Source organism: Thalassophryne amazonica, chromosome 10, assembly GCF_902500255.1.
Source record: "Thalassophryne amazonica chromosome 10, fThaAma1.1, whole genome shotgun sequence".
Taxonomy (NCBI): Eukaryota; Metazoa; Chordata; class Actinopteri; order Batrachoidiformes; family Batrachoididae; genus Thalassophryne; species Thalassophryne amazonica.
This window is the reverse complement of record NC_047112.1, coordinates 74,521,100-74,545,812: the sequence shown is the minus strand read 5'-3', so window position 1 is coordinate 74,545,812 and position 24,713 is coordinate 74,521,100. Positions and strand designations below refer to the sequence as shown.

Sequence of the window (24,713 nt, the reverse complement as noted above, 5' to 3'; positions counted from 1 at the left end):
TTATGAACCGTCCAAGTTGAGCTGCTATGCTTCTTCTTCCTTCTTCTTGGTCACAAGATCATCAACTTAAAAGCAAATTCAGCATGTCTGATATATGAAGACAGTAAAACAGCTAAACTTACCATGAACATTACATTTGATTCACACTTTGTTAATACTGTCATACTATTTCAGAATTCTATGCTATGGTACGGTGCATCCAGAAAGTATTCACAGCATTTTCAGTTTTCCACATTTTGTTATGTTACAGCCTTTTTCAAAATAGAGTAAATTCATTTTATCCCTCAAATTTCTACTCAAAACACCCCATAATGACAACATGAAAAAAGTACTTTTTTATTTTTGCGTATTTATTATTTGCACCCTTTGCTCAGTACTTTGTTGATGCACCTTTGGCAGCATTTACAGCCTCAAGTCTTCTTGAATATGATGCCACAAGCTTGGTGCACCTATCTTTGGGCAGTTTTGTCCATTCCTCTTTGCAGCACCTCTCAAGCTCCATCAGGTTGGATGGAGAGCGTCAGTGCACAGCCATTTTCAGATCTCTCCAAAGATGTTCAATCAGATTCAGGTCTGGCCTCTGGCTGGGCCACTCAAGGACATTCACAGAGTTGTCCTGAAGCCACTCTTTTGATGTCTTGGCTGTGTGCTTAAGGTCATTGTCTCTGTACATTGCTGCATTCATCTTTCCCTCAATCCTGACTAGTCTCCCAGTTCCTGCTGCTGAAAAACATCCTCACAGCATGATGCTGCCACCACCATGATTCACTGTAGGGATGGTGCCTGGTTTCCTCCAAACATGACGCCTGGCATTCACACCAAAGAGTTCAATCTTTGTCTCATCAGACCATATAATTTTGTTTCTCATAGTCTGACAGTCCTTCAGGTGCCTTTTGTCAAACTCCAGGTGGCCTGCCATGTGCTTTTTACTAAGGAGTGGCTTCCTTCTGACTACTCTACCATATAGGCCTGATTGGTGGATTGCTGCAGAGATGGTTGTCATTCTGGAAGGTTCCCCTCTCTCCACAGAGGAATGCTGGAGCTCTGATAGAGTGATCATTGGGTTCTTGGTCACCTTCTTGACTAAGGCCCTTCCTCCCTGATTGCTCAGTTTAGACGGGTGACCAGCTCTAGGAAGAGTCATGGTGGATTTCAACGTGTTCTATTTACAGATGATTGAGGCCGCTGTGCTCATTGGGACCTTCAAAGCAGCAGAAATGTTTCTGTACTCTTCCCCAGATTTGTGCTTGAGACAATCCTGTCTCGGAGGTCTACAGACAATTCCTTTGACTTCATGCTTGGTTTATGCTCTGACATACACTGTCAACTGTGGGACCTTATATGTAGACAGGTATCATGTCCAATCAACTGAATTTACCCCAGGTGGACTCCAATTAAGCTACAGAAACATCTCAAGGATGATCAGTAGAATCAGGATGCACCTGAGTTCAATTTTGAGCTTCATGGCAAAGGCTGTAAATACTTATGTACGTGTGGTTTGTTAGTTTTTTTTTTTAATTTCTGATAAATTAATAAATTTGTAAAAATCTCAAAAAGCTTTTTTCATATTATCATTATGAGATATTGTGTGTACAACCCCTGGCAAAAATTATGGAATCACCGGCCTCGGAGGATGTTCATTCAGTTGTTTAATTTTGTAGAAAAAAAGCAGATCACAGACATGACACAAAACTAAAGTCATTTCAAATGGCAACTTTCTGGCTTTAAGAAAGACTATAAGAAATCAGGAAAAAAAATTGTGGCAGTCAGTAACGGTTACTTTTTTTAGACCAAGCAGAGGAAAAAAAAATATGGACTCACTCAATTCTGAGGAATAAATTATGGAATCATGAAAAACAAAAGAACGCTCCAACACATCACTAGTATTTTGTTGCACCACCTCTGGCTTTTAGAACAGCTTGCAGTCTCTGAGGCATGGACTTAATGAGTGACAAACAGTACTCTTCATCAATCTGGCTCCAACTTTCTCTGATTGCTGTTGCCAGATCAGCTTTGCAGGTTGGAACCTGTCATGGACCATTTTCTTCAACTTCCACCAAAGATTTTCAATTGGATTAAGATCCGGACTATTTGCAGGCCATGACATTGACCCTATGTGTCTTTTTGCAAGGAATGTTTTCACAGTTTTTGCTCTATGGCAAGATGCATTATCATCTTGAAAAACGATTTCATCATCCCCAAACATCCTTTCAATTGATGGGATAAGAAAAGTGTCCAAAATATCAACGTAAACTTGTGCATTTATTGATGATGTAATGACAGCCATCTCCCCAGTGCCTTTACCTGACATGCAGCCCCATATCATCAATGACTGTGGAAATTTACATGTTCTCTTCAGGCAGTCATCTTTATAAATCTCTTTGGAACGGCACCAAACAAAAGTTCCAGCATCATCACCTTGCCCAATGCAGATTTGAGATTCATCACTGAATATGACTTTCATCCAGTCATCCACAGTCCACAATTGCTTTTCCTTAGCCCATTGTAACCTTGTTTTTTTCTGTTTAGGTGTTAATGATGGCTTTCGTTTAGCTTTTCTGTATGTAAATCCCATTTCCTTTAGGCGGTTTCTTACAGTTCGGTCACAGACGTTGACTCCAGTTTCCTCCCATTCGTTCCTCATTTGTTTTGTTGTGCATTTTCGATTTTTGAGACATATTGCTTTAAGTTTTCTGTCTTGACGCTTTGATGTCTTCCTTGGTCTACCAGTATGTTTGCCTTTAACAACCTTCCCATGTTGTTTGTATTTGGTCCAGAGTTTAGACACAGCTAAAGTGCAGTGAACAACCAGCATCTTTTGCAACATTGTGTGATGATTTACCCTCTTTTAAGAGTTTGATAATCCTCTCCTTTGTTTCAATTGACATCTCTTGTATTGGAGCCATGATTCATGTCAGTCCACTTGGTGCAACAGCTCTCCAAGGTGTGATCACTCCTTTTTAGATGCAGACTAATGAGCAGATCTGATTTGATGCAGGTGTTAGTTTTGGGGATGAAAATTTACAGGGTGATTCCATAATTTATTCCTCAGAATTGAGTGATTCCATATTTTTTTTCCCTCTGCTTGGTCTAAAAAAGTAACCATTTCTGACTGCCACAGTTATTTTTCCTGATTTCTTATAGTGTTTCTTAAAGCCAGGAATGTTATGTGTCGACGCGGGTTGAGGAGCGGACCTGCGTCAGACGGAACCCAGCGCTACAAATAACCAGAAAAGCGGTTCCAAAAACAATATATTTATTACCCCCACTGTGCATAAAAGGTGTAAAAACAAAAACAGCGTCCCTCTGGTGGAGTGACTGTTGGCACGCTCTCCAGCGCCCGCAAGGATCAAAGCCCGGCGTTCCTGGACTCACTACCACCACCAAACACCCCCCAGGTGGACACGACAAACCGACTCTCTGTGAAGCAAAGAAGAGGTGAGGTAAGTCAGCAGTTACAACAATATCTTTCAAAAGACACACGCTATCAGCAACACATTCAGGTCTGTATCTTTTTTAACTTTATGCAAATGAGCAGCTTCTCACAACAAGTGGAGGATCACTTATCCTGCACGCCACAGCAGTGAGAAGCAAACTGCACAATTCTCATCACAATTCCAGTATACTGCGTAACAAGACACCAAGTTACTATCAACAATTAGTCGAACACTTAATCACCTTTGATGTGTGCTGACAGCATGTGTCCCTCACCCTTCCTTGCTTCACGGGCTCGATGTGTCAAACCCAGGCGCGGTCCTCAGCGTCTCACAAACGGACATCACAAGGTCGAGTTCCCGGCAGTTCTGCTTGAATCACACATGCCTTAAATGCAGAACGCCATCCAATTATCTGCTTCAGCTGAAAGTCTTTAAGGTTGCATGTGAGCACCAGTCACAGGTGCTTCACATGATGTTGATGAGGGTGAGGACTCTTCAGCCAGCACCTTCTCCACAGAAGAATCAGTTTCCATGCCACCTGAAGAGCAAAGAAAAGAAAAGAACACCAAAACATCCAGCCACACCCCCCAACACACAACAAGGAAGTTGCCATTTGAAATTACTTTAGTTTTGTGTCATGTCTGTGATCTGCTTTTTTTTCTACAAAATTAAACAACTGAATGAACATCCTCCGAGGCCGGTGATTCCATAATTATTGCCAGGGGTTGTAGAACCTTGTGGAAAAAATTAATTTCTCCCATTTTGGAATAAGGCTGTAACATAACAAAATGTGGAAAAAATGAAGGGCTGTGGATACTTTCTGGATGTTCTGTATTTAAAATTTTCAGTGGTGTCCAAAGACATTCCAGAAAGAGCCAAGATGGTGCAGGTTTTGTTGCAGCCACTGACTCCAGCAGGTGATTTCACTGATGATCTCATCCCATCTGCTCAAAGTGATGTTAATCAATGAAATCACCTGCTGGAGTCAGTGGCTGCAATGAAAACATGCACCCTCTTGGCTCTTCCTGGAATACTTTGGACACCACCGATTGAAATTATTTGGCCATTTCTTATTACCAACAATCCAATGTATGACTTTGCATCATGCATGAAGTTGCTGGAAGTGCACTGGTTTGTGTTTCTGTCAAAATGAATTTACATTTTCAGTACTAATGTTGTATTTTTTTCCTGAATATAACTATCATAAGATCCCTCAGGGGATCGCCAGCAAGGCAAATGGCAGAAACTTTTTTTTTTGTGCTTTTTACTTGACTACTCAAAGAAAGAACAAATAATTTGGAATAAAGACGACAGCACCGTGGGACAAAACATTGAATGCAAACAGCTAGCTTTGTCTTCTGGGTGTCTTCTTTGTTGCTGTATCTTCTACTCTGTATGATGCTGCCCTCAGTGGTGAATAAAGGGAAGCAACGCCTGTGCCAATGCACTGAAGCACAGCGGTCAAAACAAAAAGCTTTTCCAAAATATGTATTTCAAGGTAACTTTTGGCTTATTCTAATTTATCACACAAAATGAACGTCTACATTAACATACATCACATTGCATCGTATTGCATCAAATCTAAATGTTCCATAGTAAAAAGGGAACCATGCACACCCTTGTAATGCACATCTATAAAGTTGCAGCACCTGTACAGTATGTGTATTTCAATTTGGATCTAGACGAACATCCTATGTTTGGAATGCTGCTCCAGTTTTAATCAATGCTAATTAAAAACTATTAATTTTGGCAGTAGAGGAATGTAAGTGTTTTTCAAGAAGCGTGAGAGATTTACACTTTGAAGACCATGAAATGAAAAATTATTCAACTAAGAAAGTAAAATGAGCAGGGCCAAGACAGGCAGAGTGGCAGCATCAGTCAGGAGAGACGTTGTGTGCTCCCCTCTGCGTGCTATTAAATCCACCACATCCACTTCCCCTCCATTATCATCAGCCAGCACTGGCCGCATGCCTGACTCTCCACCACCAGCACCAACAGCGTAGACTTACTAGACAAACACGGCCTGGACGCTGCTGGCCACAGCCGCCAGTAGAGCTTCACCAGTTACTGGCCACTCATATGACATCATTGCTTTTAAAGGGAAAATTACAGTAGGACATGCAGACAGTCTGATTTCTCTGATTTCACTCCTGGACCAGTGTTTCCTGGATTCAAATATACCACACAAATTGGCATATATACTTGCTCAGTTATATTCACCTCCACCTCTGGCTGGCAGTCACATTATACGATTTGGGTCATTCCTTCAGTGTTTTAAGAACCTCCACACCAGCAGACATTGTCTATGTCAGTCTGAGGCCTTTCAGCAATTCACTGAAGGCACTTTACAGGAGACATTCGACTCCAGTTTAGTCTTGTAGTGCTCAGATGTGCATAGTGTACATGGACGTGTTTTCGAGCCCTTATAATGTTTTGCTAGTGTGTGTTTCGGAGTGACTTGACATGAAACCTAAATACCTTAAAGTTCTTCTTTTCACTGCAGCTTCTTTTAGCCAACAGCAGATCATCTGTTTCCATCTCACCCTGTTCTCTGCATCTTCCTCTGTCACACCAGACACCCGCATATTCTCCCTCAGCACATCCATAAACCTCTTCATTGGCCTTCCTTTTCTATTCTTTCTTGGGGTCTCAATCCTCAGCATCCTTCTCCATATATACCCTTGGTCCCTCTTGTGCATGTGCCCACACCATTTTAGTTTTGTCTCCAAACCGTACTACCTGTGCTGTCCCTTTGATATGCCTGGTCACAGTAAAAGGCTACCCAAAACATTGATCTTGAAATATGATCTATTCTATTATGTCAAGAAGATGGTTATGGCGCTGTTGGGTTGACATGCTTACACGTAATCTCCAATTGTGAGACTGCATCCAAAAGATCTCGGAGGCAGCTTATGGTAGTGGAATGAACATTGAGGTTACAGGCAGCACTTCTGGTGGACATTCCTGTAATCAGTATGCCAATTGCAAATTTTCCACTTTCTGTGCTGTTTTGCCACTCAGTTTTGTATGAGAAACCAAAGCAAGCTGTACAGCAAAAATAAGCATTTTTCTCTGTGTCCTCATAGCAAGAGGTGGGCAATACCAGGAATTTTGGTATTGATCCGATACCAAGTAAATACAGGCCCAGTATTGCTGATATTGATACCGATACCAATACTTTTTCATATTTAAGCTTCATAGATCCAAAGGATTCAAAAGACCTAGGATAGAATTTCGCCAAACATTGTACGTGACAACAAAATACTTTATTATCACAATCAACATTTTTGTTTAAAAAAATATCACTCAACACAACTTAAAACAAAATCTCCTGAGGTAGAGGGCTGACTCGAGGAGAGCGCTGAGTGGGCGGGCCAGGTTGAGCCTACCTGCATGGCTGTTGGCTGGCCACTGAGCCACGTGACAGTGCAAATGAATGATGAATCTGCGTGCACAGCAGTCAGTGCATGCAGGAGAGAAAAAAAGCTTGAGTATCGATCTTTTTACATGAGGATTGTTTAATATTAATACCAGTGTTGGTATCGATATTATCGATATTAGGATCGATCGCCCACCTCTACTCATAGCAGGTGATGCTGATGAAACCAAACTGGTGTGATTTTAAGGCATTACACAGTGACAGTATAGAAGTGACCCTTAAGAGTCCATACAGACACTCGGGACAATGTTCTTACCTTACTGGTAGAAATTTCCAGAATTGTCAGGGAGCTCTTAATCTCTCGCCAACCTTACCTCAGTAATTACTCAGAGGGAGGTGAAGCTGACAGCAGGGACTTCACCTGATTCGCCACCCCTGTGTAATTGATGCATGTCTCCTGTATTTCTCTCCTTACATCTCTAAAAACATAACATGCCTAACTTGCACTTTGTGTGTGTATGCAAAGATAGCATTGATTATTATGCTGAATTCTTCATTACATTTTAAAGATAGTATTTTTTATTTTGCTGAAGCCTCCTTTTGAACTGTACCTTGATTGTGATTCCTCAGTTGGATAAAAGTGTCAGCTAAATTAATGTAATGTCACGTAATTTCTGAGAATGAAACTCATAACCCAAGTGGTCGTGGATGTTTTTGAGCAGTAGCCACTGGACACGCTAAGCAGCTGCAACAGAACTGAGTATAGACCCATAACGCAGTGATAACAACATCCTGCAGTGCAACTATTTTATTAGAGTTTTCATGACCACTTTATCTTAGGTTATATTTTGCATTGCTCAGGATGACAATTTGATAACTAAATGTAACCGTAAACACTAAATAGAAGACCAGGAATAACTATTAACTATGAAACCGTGTTGGGCTGCAGTGAGCACATTCCAAACAGGACCTCAAGTCAGATTCCTTTCAAATATGTCAGAGTATGAAAAAATGTATCCATGTCTGATGTGTATTCCATCACTAATGATGTGTGGTTTTCATTTTGTTTCTGATCAACAGGCTCCTTGTTCTGACCCTCTTGTGTGCATTTTGATGAAAGGTTTTTGCCCTGTGGCCACACAATTATTCCAGCTTATATTTCCCCAAATTTGAGTCCATGCTTTTGCAGATTTAGCAGTCAGACAGTGCTTTACTAAATTTCATCAAATTATATTTGTCTCATGTTATTATATGTTACAAACAGCTTTATTATTTTGGTTGTTTCATAAATGGACATGATCAGTTTAAATGGTAAATGGGCTGCATTTATAATGTACTTTTCCATCTGCATCAGACGCTCAAAGCGCTTTACACATCACTGCCTCACATTCACCCCGATGTGAGGCTGCTGTCATACAAAGGCGCCCACTACACACCGGGAGCAACTAGGGGATTAAGGACCTTGCCCAAGGGCCCTCAGTGATTTTCCAGTCAGGCTGGGATTTGAACTGAGGATCCTCTGGTCTCAAGCCCAATGCTTAACCACTAGACCATCACCTCCCTGTGCAGTTTACTGTGCATTTCTGTCAGTATTAGTAAATAGTTGTTTTAATAAAGAAATCAATAGCTCAGATTCCTCACAGATGCCCATATGAAACCCCGTGTATTGCTATAGATGGAATGGAATGAGAATGTGACAGTGTAACTGTGACCCTGTGAGGAGTCATGTCCAGACTGTGAGGTTTTGCCCTCAAGTGAAATCATGCATCATAGTCATGTGACTCACACAAACAGGAGTCATCATAAAAGCACCAAGCCATCTCAAGCCGTACCGTTCCTTCCTTGTCAACAAATTGTAGTACTTGTAAAATTTGTGCTAATTGTCAGATATTAACATGGCAACATGCCCTGTTGCACGTTAATTATGGATGTGTGAATGCTTTATTGTCTATGCTTTTCTTTCACAGCCTTATAGGGCAGGGAAGACTTAAGGCCTATTTTAATGAGATCCCAGATTACAAGTGCTAAATTTTGTTGGTATGTTGGAGTGAAGACAGTTTTGCAGATGATTGACAAAGACTAATTGCACAGTAGACAGTGGGTGTAAACGTAACTCAGACAGCAGTGTTTAAATGAGGATTTTGTGTGCATTAGCAGCTGTATATAAAATAGAATTCAGTCAGCCATTTGCAGGTATGCACCTTGCACTTTGTGATGCACAAACTCTGCCAAATAACTGAGCATGTTCACCTGATATCAATTACAAAAAAACCTTGTATTGCAGACATTTAAGTATGGATCCACCTATTTTATTAATGGTTCCTTACACAAGACGGCTTCCTTTGAGAGTCCATTGTGTGTCCAAAAACTTTCCAGGATGCATGAGGGACGAAAAAACACCTTTCTGTGGAAGAAAGCCGTGTGTTGCTTCAGCATTCGAGTAAGAGCAAGAGCAAATTTCTTGGTGATCGATATGTTCACTGAGCTTTCACTGTGCATCCTCTGTGCCACACTTTGGTGACCAGTGCCGATCTTTGAGCATCTATTTAGTGGTGCTTCTGCCTCCTAGCAGACCCTTGAGCATATATATATTTTTGGGTGACACTCACTTTTTGGCTAGCTGTCGATGAAGGAACATCCCCTGTCTGATTTGTTGGACTATGCCGACTCATTTTTGACACGAGCCTCAGGCTGTGCCACTGTCCAAGGTCCTGAAAGAGCCTTGGGCTGTGTCGCTGTCCAAGGACCCAAAAGAGCCTTGGGCTGGGACACTGTCCAAAGTCCTGAAAGAGCCTTGGGCTGTACCGCTGTCCAAGTACCCGAACGAGTGAAGTGAGTGAAGATGCCTGCTGTGAATCTGTGCTGCAATAATACATGTCGGAGTGCCCATTAATATTGGCGCATGGCACTCAGGTCACTCATGTCTAATCACATCTACTGTCACTCACTCACTCACTCACTCACTCACTCACTCACTCATCTTCAACCACGTACTCCAATTAAGGGTCATGGGGGCTGGAGTTTATACTAGCAGTCATAGGGCATGAGCTGGGGTACATGCTGGACAGGACGCCAGTCTACCACAGGGCCACATATAGACAAACAAACACATACACACCCGCACATACACTTACAGACAATTTAAGGTTCCCAGTCCACCTAACCTGCATGTCTTTGGATGTGGGATGAAGCCAGAGCACCCGGAGGGAACCCATGCAAGTATAGAAAACATGCAAACTCCACACAGAAAGGCCACGGGTGGGCATCGATCCCATGGCCTTCTTGCTATGCGGTAACAGTGCAAACCATTAATCCACCATGCTGCCCACATCTCCTCTCATAAAAAAAGAAAAAAAAACCTGTGTCAGCTGTGTCACACTATGATTGGCAGAACAAAAGGATTAGTTGTGTATTTACATATTTTGTCTGTTTGCAAATTTGTCACTCTCCCATGGAGTAGAGGTGCTAATGAACAGATGTCACATTTCCATGAAGATCTGCACTAAGCAGAAGGATTTTTCCCAGTTTGTTAACATATCTGCTGGACTTGAGCAGAGTTTGCAGTGGTCTAAAAACATGAGATCATATTCTCTCACTGTTCATGCACCAGGACATCGAACAACTCCATCGCACCTCCTCACTGTGTGTGTGTGTGTGTGTGTGTGTGTGTGAGAGAGAGAGAGAGAGAGAGAGAGAGAGAGAAAACGTTGCTTTTTTTTCAAGATATTGAGTTGTGCTCCATGTTATTGCTGCGTCTGTCCTTTCTCCACTACCGCTGAATTGACACTAAAGCTTTGGCCAGTCAGAAGCCCAGCATGAACCATTGGACAGCCACAGGAAGAGTAGAAGGCAATCAGTAGACAAAATGGCAAACAAATGTGCAGGCAGTGGGAAATCAGCTGACAAGGAATGCATTTTGCGCTTTTTACAGCAAACCTTATTAATCAAAATCACAGTAAACAGCCCCGGTCATTATGCATTCATCCAATAGCCGAGCATGGCATCCTCTGTGCTTTCTTTGTGCATCATCTGTGCCTCCTTTGAGCATCCTCCAGCCTTTTGGGGGAGGTGATGGTCTAGTGGTTAAGGCATTGGGCTTGAGACCAGAAGATCCTCGGTTCAAATCCCAGTCTGACTGGACAATCACTAAGGGCCCTTGAGCAAGGTCTTTAATCCCCTATTGCTCCTGGTGTGTAGTGAGTGCCTTGTATGGCAGCACCCTGACATTGGGGTGAATGTGAGGCATTATTGTAAAGCGCTTTGAGCGTCTGATGCAGATGGAACAGTGCTATATAAATGCAGTCCATTTATATTTGTGTCCCTTCTGCATTTGTTTTGAACAACTGTGTGCACAGAGTTGTTTGTGCAATGTCTTCTTGCAGTTGTCCTGTGTTCCACTGACAGGATGCACATCTGTGCTTGCAGCATGCAGAGAAAACTGTGCATCATCCTGCACAGATTCTTAGATTAGACACTATCAGCACCTGCTAGATTTCTTTTTGACCTTGATAAATAATGTTGCATGTGTAAGCCTCACATATTTCCATGCTCTCTTCCACAATTTTGCACATCTGGGTGGAGAAACTCCAAATTGCACAATCAAGGCAAATGTGCGAGATGGACAATACACACTATTTTGCACCTTTGAAATATGCAGTCCTCAGGGTGCTCTGGAAATCAGTATGCACATTGTTTTGTGAGTGCTATGGTGTTTGCGCTTATTTTTGGGAGATTAATTCTCCACTGATCACTTTAATACACAATGTCCCTATTATTAATTCATTGATGTGATTCTACAGCTATTAGCACACAACACACTGTATTTATGGGGGACTATGAGTTTGTGATCTGTAGTGAGGGTAAGAAGCAGGCTGAGGTGAGCCTGGGGAGGTGCAGATGTTCTCTGGAGAGAAAGGGATTGAAAGTTAGTAGAAGGAAAACAGCAAGAACCTGCAGTGGACCTTGGCTGTGGCAGCTCTTAATGGAGAAGAAGAAGGAAGAACAGGAAGAAAACAGAAGAAAGAAACAGTGGAAGGAAGGAAGGAATAGAATAGAATAGTCTTTATTGTCATTGTACAGGGGAGGGGGTACAGAAAAAAACAAGACATACATACACACACACACACACACACACACACACACACACACACACACACACACACACACACACACACACCACACACACACACACACACACACACACACACACACACACACACACACATATATATATATATATATACACAACAATTAAATCATCAGTTTTTAAACCCTGAGTGACGCTGCTTTCCAGCTGGATATCTCCATATTGAAAATAATGAATGCATTTCATTAAGTCTATCATTTCTCAAATCCTTTAATCTGCTGCTGGTTTATGTCTCAGAACACCTATGAGAAGTTTCACAGCCATAACCAGGATAATAATCAGAGATGGCTGGTTGGTTAATTAGAGTTAGTATTTCACTTTAGAGAGCAGGTCAGCACTGATGTAACCTTACACCTCTATACAGTATAGTGCCTCTGTGAATTCACTCAGTCATTAACAGTGTGAAGCCAACAGCTTCATAATACATGAAAATGAAACTGTTTTTTTCTGCTTTTAGTCTCTGCTGTATATCTTCACCACTCAATCACTCACCATTCCTCTTTCCTCATAACGATGAATGCTATGCTCCTCAACAGCCATAACCATCTCATCTGTAAGATGATTTCTCAGTTGAGCTATAATGATGGCAATAATAGTCTCTTTGTCTTTTCTTGGTTCCATCACTTTTTGTTCGATGAGAGTCTTCATACAATATATCCAATTATACACTGAATGATCTACTTCTCTGTCTGAAGTTTCTCCTGTTGTGAAAATAATAATAATATTACAAGCGAAGCAACATGCTCATGGTGTTGTGAAAGTGTAGTGACATGGACCCACAACAGGGGGCGCAAATAGATGGGGCGGTCAATAGATGAGCCAAAAAGTAACAATTTAATGTTGTGAAGGTGCACAACGAATACACAGACAATCTCAGAATCTGATAACAGTCAATACACAAAGGTGACGTGTGGGCAGGCTCGAGGATAGAAGACGTCTGTCCTGAGAAGAGCCGGAACCACACGATTTCCGCTGCCACCGAACCTGGTGAATACTGGAGCCGCCAAGTCCCGAATTCCCAGGTGATCACCGTCCCCGACTGTCGGATCTGGTACTGCTGGCGAAGAACAAAGACAGTCAAGTGTGGGTGTGTGTACACCCCGTAACAACAACGGTGGGAATGCCACCTCCACCTCTAATACACACTCGTGCAGCGTCTGTTTAACCACTTATCTGACGGACGTAGGACGAAACAGTCGCGACCCACGCCGGTCCTCTGGTTGACAGCTGCAAAACAATAGCTCTTAGAATCAAATAATACAGGCAGAGACAGTTACCTCCATAGAAGTACGATATCTCGGCAACGAGGTGGAGATGACGTCTGGTCTTTATGGAGTGAGATGCTGTAGAGTAGATGGGTGACAGCTGTCAAGAGATAATGAGTGACAGCTGTCACCCCCGGCTGTGTCCATGGCGGCAGCGCCCTCTCGTGCCTGAAGCCCGCACTTCAGGCAGGGCGCCCTCTGGTGGTGGGCCAGCAGTACCTCCTCTTCTGGCAGCCCACACAACACATGGTACACTGAGTACCAAACAGGAAGTGCCAAATTTTGAGTCCACAGTGAAACAGGAAATGTCAAATGTCAAACACTTCCTGGATTGATAATTCCTGGATTGACACACGAGATCTCATGGAATCTTGTGGGAATACAGTGGCAAGTTCACACTGAAACAGGAAGTGCCAAATTTTGAGTCCACAGTGAAACAGGAAATGTCAAATGTTGAACACTTCCTGGATCCCACAAGACGAGATCTCATGGGATATCGCAGGAACTGAGTGGCAAGTTGAGACTAAAACAGGAAATGCCGCCACCCAGAAGTTGAAAGGTTTTAGCCATGCTAATGCTCCCCTGAAGCATTTGCTAAAAAAGTCTGAAGGACCTAAATGAGATTGTGAGATGGTGAAGAGCTTCACTTGTTCATGTGTGCGACATATACAAATTAATGGTACAATACAGTATTTCCATACATCTATGGCCACTTAGTCAATATTACTCTCCTTGGGTTTCTGATTATGGCAAAATCTGAAGGTTTTCAGTGTCTATTTTAAGGCTTTCTTTCTGTGGGAGTGAACTTCCAAATTACTGGGCTTTAATTTTAATTATCAGAAAGAAATTGAACATGTTCAGTGACCTTGACTATGTGATCTTTGTGGAAGCAGAGCATACCCTAGTTGCAGCAACTGAGAAGCTGAGCAAGGAATTGTCTGGGTTTTGCAATTGTCCTGGATCAAGTGTAAGATCCAGGCTTTCAGTGACTTCCAGGACTCGACCATCAGAGGTGTATCTACCTCAACTGCACCATTTATGTCTCTGATTTCTTGGTCTCTGAGAATGGGCGGCACCTGGGAAGAGCTTATGGAGTTCTAAGGTCACTGGACAGAGCTGTTTGGTGATACCTAGCCAGAAGAACGAAGGTCCAAGTCTTTAGGTTAATGGTGCTTCATGTCTTACTGTATGGTTGTAGATGTTGGATGCTAACCAGAGGCTTAAAGCAACATCAGTCCCTTCGGAGGTTCCTTGGATACCACTGGAATAACGGTGTTAAATAAGCATTTATCTAGAGAGACTTAGATAACTTATGTCTATCGCTTGCATTGTGAGGATAGACGTTCCTTTTGAGAAGTATGGATGGATCAGTTGTCTGCCTGGGTGGTTGCCATCTGGGACCAGGGACAGTTCCGTGGTATGATGGATGTGGCATCAGCACATGTTCCCTGCTTTGACTTGGGTTTTAATTTAATTTAACTTATTAATATTAATAGTAATTTTTACATTATATATATATATATATATATATATTTCTTTTTACATATTTTTAAGAGTTCATCATTTGCAGATTATGATGTGACAAGGTTTTAAATTTCTGAATAATTTAATGATGAACCAAAGGAATTTTTTTTTCCCTGGAGTTTTATGATATGGAGCAAGTGACTTAATTGAAATGTACAATAAATTTTTTGAATAAAACAAAAAATATACACTGAAAAGTAGAAAACCTGAAGAAAATTGTTTCAGTTGGTAACATTTGTGTGAATTAAGTTGGTCTGAATTAAGTTAAAAAGTTGGCATAAATATTACCTTCGTTAATTTTGGTTTGTAATTCATTTGTGTTGCCAAGTGAAGCATTTTCTAAAAGTTTTTTAAAGTACAACAACACTATGTTTTCAGTGTATTGGAAAAGCATGTGGACAGGGTAATTAAGTAAGCCTGCGAATGCACTACTACACACTGAAGCTGATTTTGCTCAGTATTCAAGAAAAAAAATAACCCACTAAAACTATACAAAATAGTTGCATCTCTACTTTAAGATTCTTTGATTGTAAGAGCTGTCAGTCTTAACTTGAAACCTTTTTCTCTATCCTTTTTTTGTAGCTTATGAATTTATATTGTGACCTTTATAAAATGAATAGTTTATGTGTGTGTTTTTGTTTAAATATATAATTAATAATAATGTAAAATGCACACTTTAGCCAAATGTTATGTTTGGGTTTCGATGATTTTGTGGAAAAATAAACCCAGACTGTTTCATGTAATGATCATGACGGTATAAAGCCACTCATGCTGACAGGTCTGTAGATGAATACCTGTCTCGCTTAAAAAAGGTGTGAGGTGATTTACGAGGTAACATGCGGCCAGTAAATTGAGTCGTGTGCAGCAGCCAAGTGCAGCAGGAGCCTAGATGGAAAGTGTGGTGTGTGTGTGTGTGTGTGTTTAGAAATGTCCCAGGGCAAGGACGCTGGTATTTCTTCCACAGCTGCCAGAGTTATTTTGATGAGATTGGACCTTTCCTTATACATGGAAGAGACAATGGAGCTGGTGCCGTTTCCACCCTTGTCTAGCATGAATGGCATTCTGGGAATGATGGGGTAGATGAGATCAGATGACCAATAACCATTTCTATTTTCTGTTTGATTGAGCCCTGTTATACTTTTCTTTTTCCTCAGCCTCTCACTCAGTCTCATGTTTCTTTCTCTCTCCACCAGGTGTATCCTCTGAGCTCTTTGTTAAAGAAGCAGCCAACAGTGTTGGTGATTTGTGGTCCAGATCAGAATGGCTCCATTGGTCTGGTCTGTGCCCGACACTTACGCATATTTGTAAGTAAACAAAATTGCAAAGATGAAGTTCAATATTTGATTAAATATTGCATAATACCAAAGAGTAAGATTCAGTAGAATAAGTATAACAATTTTCATGTAACAAGAATCCCCTGTTGATAACAGAATGAAGTGGCATAGAGGAGGATTTTCTTAAAAGAAGACCTTAAGTTTAGCTACAATTTTCCAGAAGGTACATCTGAGATGCAAGACTAGATTTGATCTGTTTTGGTGAAACAGTATCCTTCTCTGCTCTACTCCACTATGAAGCTAAGAGTGGTGATGCAAAATGCTTCGGTAATTATCAGTGTACAAAATATAAAAGAATTTTAACATACCATTATCATTTTATTTATGGAAATATGTACATTTTCTAACGCATTTTCCTTAAAATCCCTATTTTAAATTGGGTTTTGCATGTGAAACCCTTCATATTAACCAGTTCCTAGAAATAACCATTCTAAATGAGCTTGATCTTTCAAGCTCACCCAAGGTCAAAGGTTATATGACCAACAGAAAGTTGATGTATAACTTCATATTAATATTTAATAGTAGCCATAATTGTATCTTCATTCAATTCCTCAAATCAGTCACTCTAAATATTACCTATATATATAAGAAGTACATGAAGGAAGTCCTATAAGTACTGGAATACCATGGTGCTTTTCCTGAAGCTCATGGAATAAGTACATTCTACATACCTACTGAGCCCCATGGAAGAAGAAACGAGTCCTTTATAGGCCCTGAGGCTCACAGGGCTGGTGCTAATTCTGAGATATTGTAGTATGAATTGGATGAGGGTCTACAACTCCAATTTCAATTTCAATTTAATAGATAGATTGCTCATAACCAAATCCATGGTATGGAGCACAAACAAAAACAAATTCATACTTTGACAAAAGGAAAACACTAGAAATCAAAACTTTGATGTCAGGTCACTTCCCCAGCTGAAGCCAGTACCCATTTACAGTTGGATAGACCGGGACGATGTTGATGAAGTGTCTCTTCAAAGAACACAGACAGGTAGCCTGAAGTACAAATAAGGAATTGAACCCTGGTCCACATATTGATAGTCCAATTCGTATCCCTCAAAGCGACCTGCTTTACACAATAGGCATTGGGACAAACTTTTGTCTTTTTCCTGTGACTGATTTGAATTGAATTTTCTCAACCTCTAATGGCGTTGTCCTTGGCTCACTCTCAGTCATTTGAATATGTTCCATCTGAATCAGACAAAATCTCTTTGAGATATTTAGTTCACAAATGTCTGGTGTGCCAGATGCACAGGACGGAAAACAATACCTCCACATACACTCCTGCTGCACTGAGTGCAATGACATAAGGCCATTTGCGAGAGCCTGGTGCAGCTATTTTCAACAATATCTATAAAGTTTTGCAGAGTTTAATGTGCTTCAGAAGTACCAGGGGATCCCTTATACAGGCCTGGTGAATATTACAGAATAACGTTTCAGCTCCTGTAAATGGCTCTGAGCTGTTATCCCATTACCCTCTCTGCAAGCTCACTCAGACAGTCATGATATCATGCTATTGTTAGTCTTGTTAAAGATGTCTGTGTTGTGCACTCTGCACTCATGATATGATGTCATGACCAAGAGTCTCACTCCTCAGGTCACCCACCAACTCACACTTCAAGGCAAACTGTTTTTGGAGGGATTTCTGCCAATCTGGGCTGAAACAGTATCATCTTTGACTGCTGAGTGTTCCCCCAGTCTGGGACTTTATTGTTAGGAAATTATTGGATGTGTGTTTGGGATGTTTGGTTTTGACTGGAATGTATCTAACATGCTTGACCACATGTGCCTAAAAAATAAGACCTACTGTCCAGTGACATGTTTAATTAAAACCATATTATGTGTTCTGTTTAAGGAATCTGATGAATCAGACAGTGGTATTATGGAATTTCTCTGTAACTACCCCCCCCCACCCCCCAAAAAAACCCCCAAAATAATACAACCTTTAAGACCCATTTTATTTTCCCATAAATTGAAGGAGTAACACAAAACAACATTAAACAAACTGTGACAATGACAATGACCATGAGAGTGACACACGCTGACAAAGACAATACCTGTAACAACAACAGTGAGGATGGTAACAGGGAGAAGAGAACAGGAGACAGACAGGACAAACAGATAGAAGATAGGCCATGGTTGTTGGAGTTGGTGAATATGTGTCCTGGATTCGCTTCACGCCTGTTTTGTCTGTGTGGAGTTTACATGTTCTCCTCGAGTTTGCGTGAGTTTCCTCTGTTTGCTCCGGCTTCCTCTCACTTCCAAAGGCATGCAGGTGAATTGGAAACTTTAAATTGATCGCAAGTGTGAGTGCCTATGCATGGCCCTGCGATAGACTGGTGTCCTGTACAGGGTGTACTACGCTTCTTGCCCTGTGACTATTGGGATGAGCTCCATACCCCCCCGCAACCCTGGTTTGGAGTAAGTGGGTATAGAAAAAGGATGAATGTACATGAAGTGTACACCAAAGGTGATGAAATTAAAATTTTGATACAGGTGAGTACACAGGCATCCCAGTGAAGGGAAGCAGGAGACCAGCTAATCCTTAGGTCTCCTGGCCTCCAACATGGCTCCACCCGCACACTAAACTCTACATGTCTAAAATGCAGTTAAAGGCTAGGAAAGTGACTGCACCAGGGAAACACAGCCCTCCCAATACCTACAGATCAACCGCCCTAGTCTGACTTGATGACTTGATGTAAGGAGGAAACAAGGGATACCCAGGGGAACCAGCAGAAGGTCCAACCAGGAGCACAGTTGAAGCCCTGACCCAAAAACCCAAGTAGCAAACAAGCCACTAGAACCCTTGGGAGGACATGCACAATGGTGGACTCCCAGACACCAGAGGGCCCACACACTGCAACCCTTGTATTATTTAATTTGTATGTTTGTACTGCTAGCACTCATTAACAGATATCAATAACTTGATAATACAACCCCAATTCCAATGAAGTTGGGACGTTGTGTAAAATGTAAATAAAAACAGAATGCAATGATTTGCAAATCCTCTTCAACCTATATTCAATTGAATACACCACAAAGACATGATATTTAATGTTCAAACTGATAAACTTCATTGTTTTTGTGCAAATATTTGCTCATTTTGACAATGGATGCCTACAACACATTTCAAAAAAGCTGGGACAGTGGTATGTTTACCACTGTGTTACATCACCTTTCCTTCTAACAACACTCAATAAGTGTTTGGGAACTGAGGACGCTAATTGTTGAAGATTGTAGGTGGAATTCTTTCCATTCTTGCTTGATGTATGACTTCAGTTTTTCAACAGTCCGGGGTCTCTGTTGTCGTATTTTGCGCTTCATAATGTGCCACACATTTTCAATGGGCAGCAGGTCTGGACTGCAGGCAGGCCAGTCTAGTACCCGCACTCTTTTACTACAAAGCCACGCTGTTGTAACACGTGCAGAATGTGGCTTGGCATTGTCTTGCTGAAATAAACAGGGACGTCCCTGAAAAAGACGTTGCTTGGACGGCAGCATGTGTTGATCCAAACCTGGATGTACCTTTCAGCATTGATGGTGCCATCACAGATGTGTAAGTTGCCCATGCCATGGGCACTAATACACCCCCATACCATCACAGATGCTGGCTTTTGAACTTTGCACTGGTAACAATCTGGATGGTCCTTTTCCTCTTTTGTCTGGAGGACATGATGTTCATGATTTCCCAAAACAATTTGAAATGTGGACGCAGACCACAGCACACATTTCCACTTTGCATCTGTCCATTTCAAATGACCTCGAGCCCACAGAACGTGGCGGCGTTTCTGGATGTTGTTGATGTATGGCTTTCGTTTTGCATGGCAGAGTTTTTTAACTTGCACTTGTAGCTGTAACAACGAACTGTGTTAACTGACAATGGTTTTCTGAAGTGTTTCTGAGCCCACACGGTAAGATCCTTTACACAATGATGTCAGTTTTTAATGCAGTGCCGCCTGAGGGATCGAAGGTCACGGGCATTCAATGTTGGTTTTCGGCCTTGCCGCTTACATGTAGAAATTTCTCCAGATTATCTGAATCTTCTAATTATATTATGGACTGTAGATGATAGAATCCCAAAATTCCTTGCAATTGAATGTTGAGAAACATTGTTCTTAATCTGTTGGACTATTTTTTCACATAGTTGTTCACAAAGTGGTGATCCTTGCCCCATCTTTGCTTGTGAATGGCTGAGCATTTTGGGGATGCTCCTTTTATACTCAGTCATGACACTCACAATTAGTGTCCTCAGTTCCTGAATGCTTATTGAGTGTTGTTAGAAGGAAATGTGATGTAACAGAGTGATAAACATACCTCTGTCCCAGCTTTGTTGAAAATGTGTTGCAGGCATCCATTCAAAATGAGCAAATATTTGCATAAAAACAATAATGTTTATCAGTTTGAACATTAAAAATCTTTTCTTTGTGGTGTATTCAATTGAATATAGGATGAAGAGGATTTGCAAATCATTGTATTCTGTTTTTTGTTTACATTTTACACAACGTCCCAACTTCATTGGAATTGGGGTTGTATTAGCTACACTGATAGTACTACGGTTTTAAGGCTGTATGCTGGTAATTATTTTTAAAACCTACACCCAAGCCCCCCATTATTACATCCTCCACCCACTCTGCAAAAACGTGTTAATCCATCACCTGAACCGGTTGCCGAGCTTGTAAGCTTTAGATAGCTTAGTAACTTTGAGATACACTAGCAGCCAAATGTTTGGACCCACCTTCCCATGGTCTCGACTGGTGTTGTTTGTTTGGGCTTTATTTGTTCTGCTCAGGACATACCAGTTTTACCCACACTCCCGTTACCCATTTATGGGCTGGCTGGCACTGCCAACATCCAGCGGTGCCCCATTTAAACTTCAAACCTCCTCATCAGAAAACCTGTGGGTAATGTCAGTGAGGGTTTGTCTGGTATTTTTACAGTCTGCCCCCCCCCCCCCCCCCCCCCAAAAAAAAAAAAAAACTGCAGTGAAATTTGCACACTACAGTGAGATGACCACAATTATAACTTTAAGAAATGTGAGCACTTTGGATTGTGTTGTGTGTTAGGGTATGTTTTTCATGGTGCACTGTGAGCCAGGTCAGCATGAATACATGCATATGTACACTTGAGACACACACACACACACACACACACACACACACACACACACACACACACACACACACACACACACACACACACACACACACACACACACACACACACACACATTTTTACACACTCAGCCCCTGGTGCAGAGCTGTGAATGTGATTATAGAGCATAAAAGTGAATTATCCCCTGCATGTGAACAGGCCAATTTTATTCTCACGCCACTTCAAGCCATCCATGTTCATTTCTGATTCTTTCTACTGAACAGGACAGAAAAAAGGATCAACAAGTGGGAAAGAAAGAACTGACCAGACAGACAATACATCTGGTCAGTTGTTCAGATTAAATCGTATGCAGTGATGTTCTGACATGTTGCTCCATCACGTCAGGTTTGGATTTGTCCAGGATGTGTCTCCTACTGTTTGGCGCACCATAAACAACTCAACATCAAGCGTTCATGATTGGAAGACTATCCACACAAATGCGGCCACGATCATTGGTCGCTGAAGGTCTTTACAGCTACTTAAACTTCTTGTTGAAGCACATTTACTGAAAATGTTGAATTCTGTATTTACATTATTTGTCGGCAGATGACATCACTCACCCTTGTGCAAAAACAGCACAGTGGTGAACTGAGTGTAATGAAGAGTGAAATTAATGTTGCAACATCAGAACATGAAACAACTGACCATTCATTTGAAAGTGATGGTTCAGCATTCATTCAGATCAGTGGACTTGCCGATCAGATGCTTTGGCAAAGTCAGGACTACGTATCTCGTTATTTTCAGGAGCTATGGACTTTCTACCACCTTGCGGTTGTGCACACAAATCAAGCGCGCCGCTTGGTACAGTGAGCTCTGTATAGAGAAGAGACAATGGACACTTCGCCCTTAAGTCTCTTAATTTTTTGAGCGCTCCAGATATTTGTAACAAAATACTCCAAACAAACAGATACAGTGCTCTACAAGAGTGAATAGCCACATCTAGTGGACTCTGAGTTACAGTCCAACGATACAAGAGGCGGAGACGCTCGGTTCAGCTGCTGTCATTCAAAGCAACCACGCCCACAATTATACAGAACTTTATGGCTGAAACCATCTCAACCCCCTACTACCCCGCCTCATTTGGCTTGTCAGTATCTCACAAATAAAAAGTGAAATTTCCCATCAATGGGATATACAGGCTTAGAAGAGGTGAAACTAAGAAGTTAAAAAAAAAATTCAACACCCCCCCCCCCGCCCTGTACAGTTGTCTATAGAGAGCAAAACTGTTGTTTGTATCAGGCTGTAAGCGTGTTTATTCTGCTCTAAAAACTGGACATTTTAAGTCCTATGAGAATGTGCTCTGTTTTGGAGCCAGCCTCAAGTGGCCAGTCAAGGAACTGCAATATTTTGACTTCCGAAAGACTTCATCCACACCATTGAAGTTTACCCCTTGGCACTAAGCAATTACCATGGCAACAACTGGATGTCTGGGTACTGCTGAATAACAAAAAGTGTATCATATTAATGAAAACGTTTTTTAACATTTACTGAGGTAAACATTTATCTCCACAGGGATCCTCTCCTTGGTAAGAAGAACAGTTTTCTTTGAGGTTTTGGCTTGCCCCTTATTCATACTTTGTATAGCTGCTTAGCCCTTTACAATAGCAGTATTCTAACTCAATACTGCAAAAAAATAGTGTTTTTGCCCCAAGTGATAAGTTCAAACCAAATACTCTTTAAATAGAGTAATAATATAAAAAAAAAATCCCAGAGTTCCCCTTCAAGAAAAATAAGCAGAATCTAACATAGGGATAGCACAAAAACAAGTTGGGACTGGAGGTCTAACACAACACTAACTCCAAGGTTGACATGTGGCTGGTTGTGCGTGTCTGGCTAATACAAAATCCAAAAATAGAGAAAAGTAAAGCAACCAACAAACCGTGCTAGATACAAGGCTAAAATACTTCAGCTAAAGCATGGATTAAGAAATAATAGTGGTTTAATAGAGCACATAAATATGGCCAGACAGCAGGAACCAAAGGCACAAGACAACCTGGAGGGGATGCATGAACTGTAACTGACTAGATGGACTGATGGAATGACGGGATGATGGCTGGTAGGTATTTATGTCATATGACAGGGAAAGAATGCTGGAAATAAGTGTGAAAAGAGTCAGTGTCACCACTTACTGAAACATCAGAGGTATTAGTCGAATGTCTAAAAGCAAAACAACAAAATTAAATAGTGAGTGAGTAGATCCATTACCATTAGTTGTAAAAAAAACAAACAAAAAAACCAAAACAATAACAACAAACAAGCAAAAAAACAATAACAAATAATCAACCATATGGTCTGGACTATTAGTTGTATCCAAAAATGCACCATGAATTTGAAATGACTAGTGTCTATAAATGCCATTTATAAATGCCATTTATAGACACTGGTCTATAAATGGCATTTATTTTTGAAACATGTTGCTACATACACCAAGAAGAAAAATGATTTTAATTGGTGTATTATTTATTTATCATACAAATGCCGTGTGAATGAGAGGACGGTAACAGCTAATTAAAATTATTGTACGAGGCACAAACAACTTACACTCAACAAAAATATAAATGCAACACTTTTAGTTTTGCTCCCATTTTGTATGAGATGAACTCAAAGATCTAAAACTTTTTCCACATACACGATATCACCATTTCCCTCAAATATTGTCACAAACCAGTCTAAATCTGTGATAGTGAGCACTTCTCCTTTGCTGAGATAATCCATCCCACCTCACAGGTGTGCCATATCAAAATACTGATTAGACACCATGATTAGTGCCCAGGTGTGCCTTAGACTGCCCACAATAAAAGGCCACTCTGAAAGGTGCAGTTTTATCACACAGCACAATGCCACAGATGTCGCAAGATTTGAGGGAGCGTGCAATTGGCATGCTGACAGCAGGAATGTCAACCAGAGCTGTTGCGCGTGTATTGAATGTTCATTTCTCTACCATAAGCTGTCTCCAAAGGCGTTTCAGAGAATTTGGCAGTACATCCAACCAGCCTCACAACCGCAGACCACGTGTAACCACACCAGCCCAGGACCTCCACATCCAGCATGTTCACCTCCAAGATCGTCTGAGACCAGCCACTCGGACAGCTGCTGAAACAATCAGTTTGCATAACCAAAGAATTTCTGCACAAACTGTCAGAAACCATCTCAGGGAAGCTCATCTGCATGCTCGCCGTCCTCATCGGGGTCTCAACCTGACTCCAGTTCGTCGTCGTAACCGGCTTGAGTGGGCAAATGCTCACATTCGCTGGCGTTTGGCACGTTGGAGAGGTGTTCTCTTCACGGATGAATCCCGGTTCACACTGTTCAGGGCAGATGGCAGACAGTGTGTGTGGCGTCGTGTGGGTGAGCAGTTTTCTGATGTCAATGTTGTGGATCGAGTGGCCCATGGTGGCGGTGGGGTTATGGTATGGGCAGGCATCTGTTATGGATGAAGAACACAGGTGCATTTTATTGATGGCATTTTGAATGC

The 24,713-nt window shown here is 41.4% G+C and overlaps 1 protein-coding gene across 1 annotated transcript in view; it reads left to right on the top strand.

The window, feature by feature from the left end:
- The window catches only part of yjefn3 (YjeF N-terminal domain containing 3), a 185,330-nt gene that overhangs the window by 152,781 nt on the left and 7,836 nt on the right, over positions 1 to 24,713 (top strand). The window contains exon 3 of the mRNA XM_034180282.1: positions 15,945 to 16,055. Within this exon, the coding sequence (XP_034036173.1) occupies positions 15,945 to 16,055 (111 nt within the window). The remainder of the gene's footprint in view (positions 1 to 15,944; positions 16,056 to 24,713) is intronic.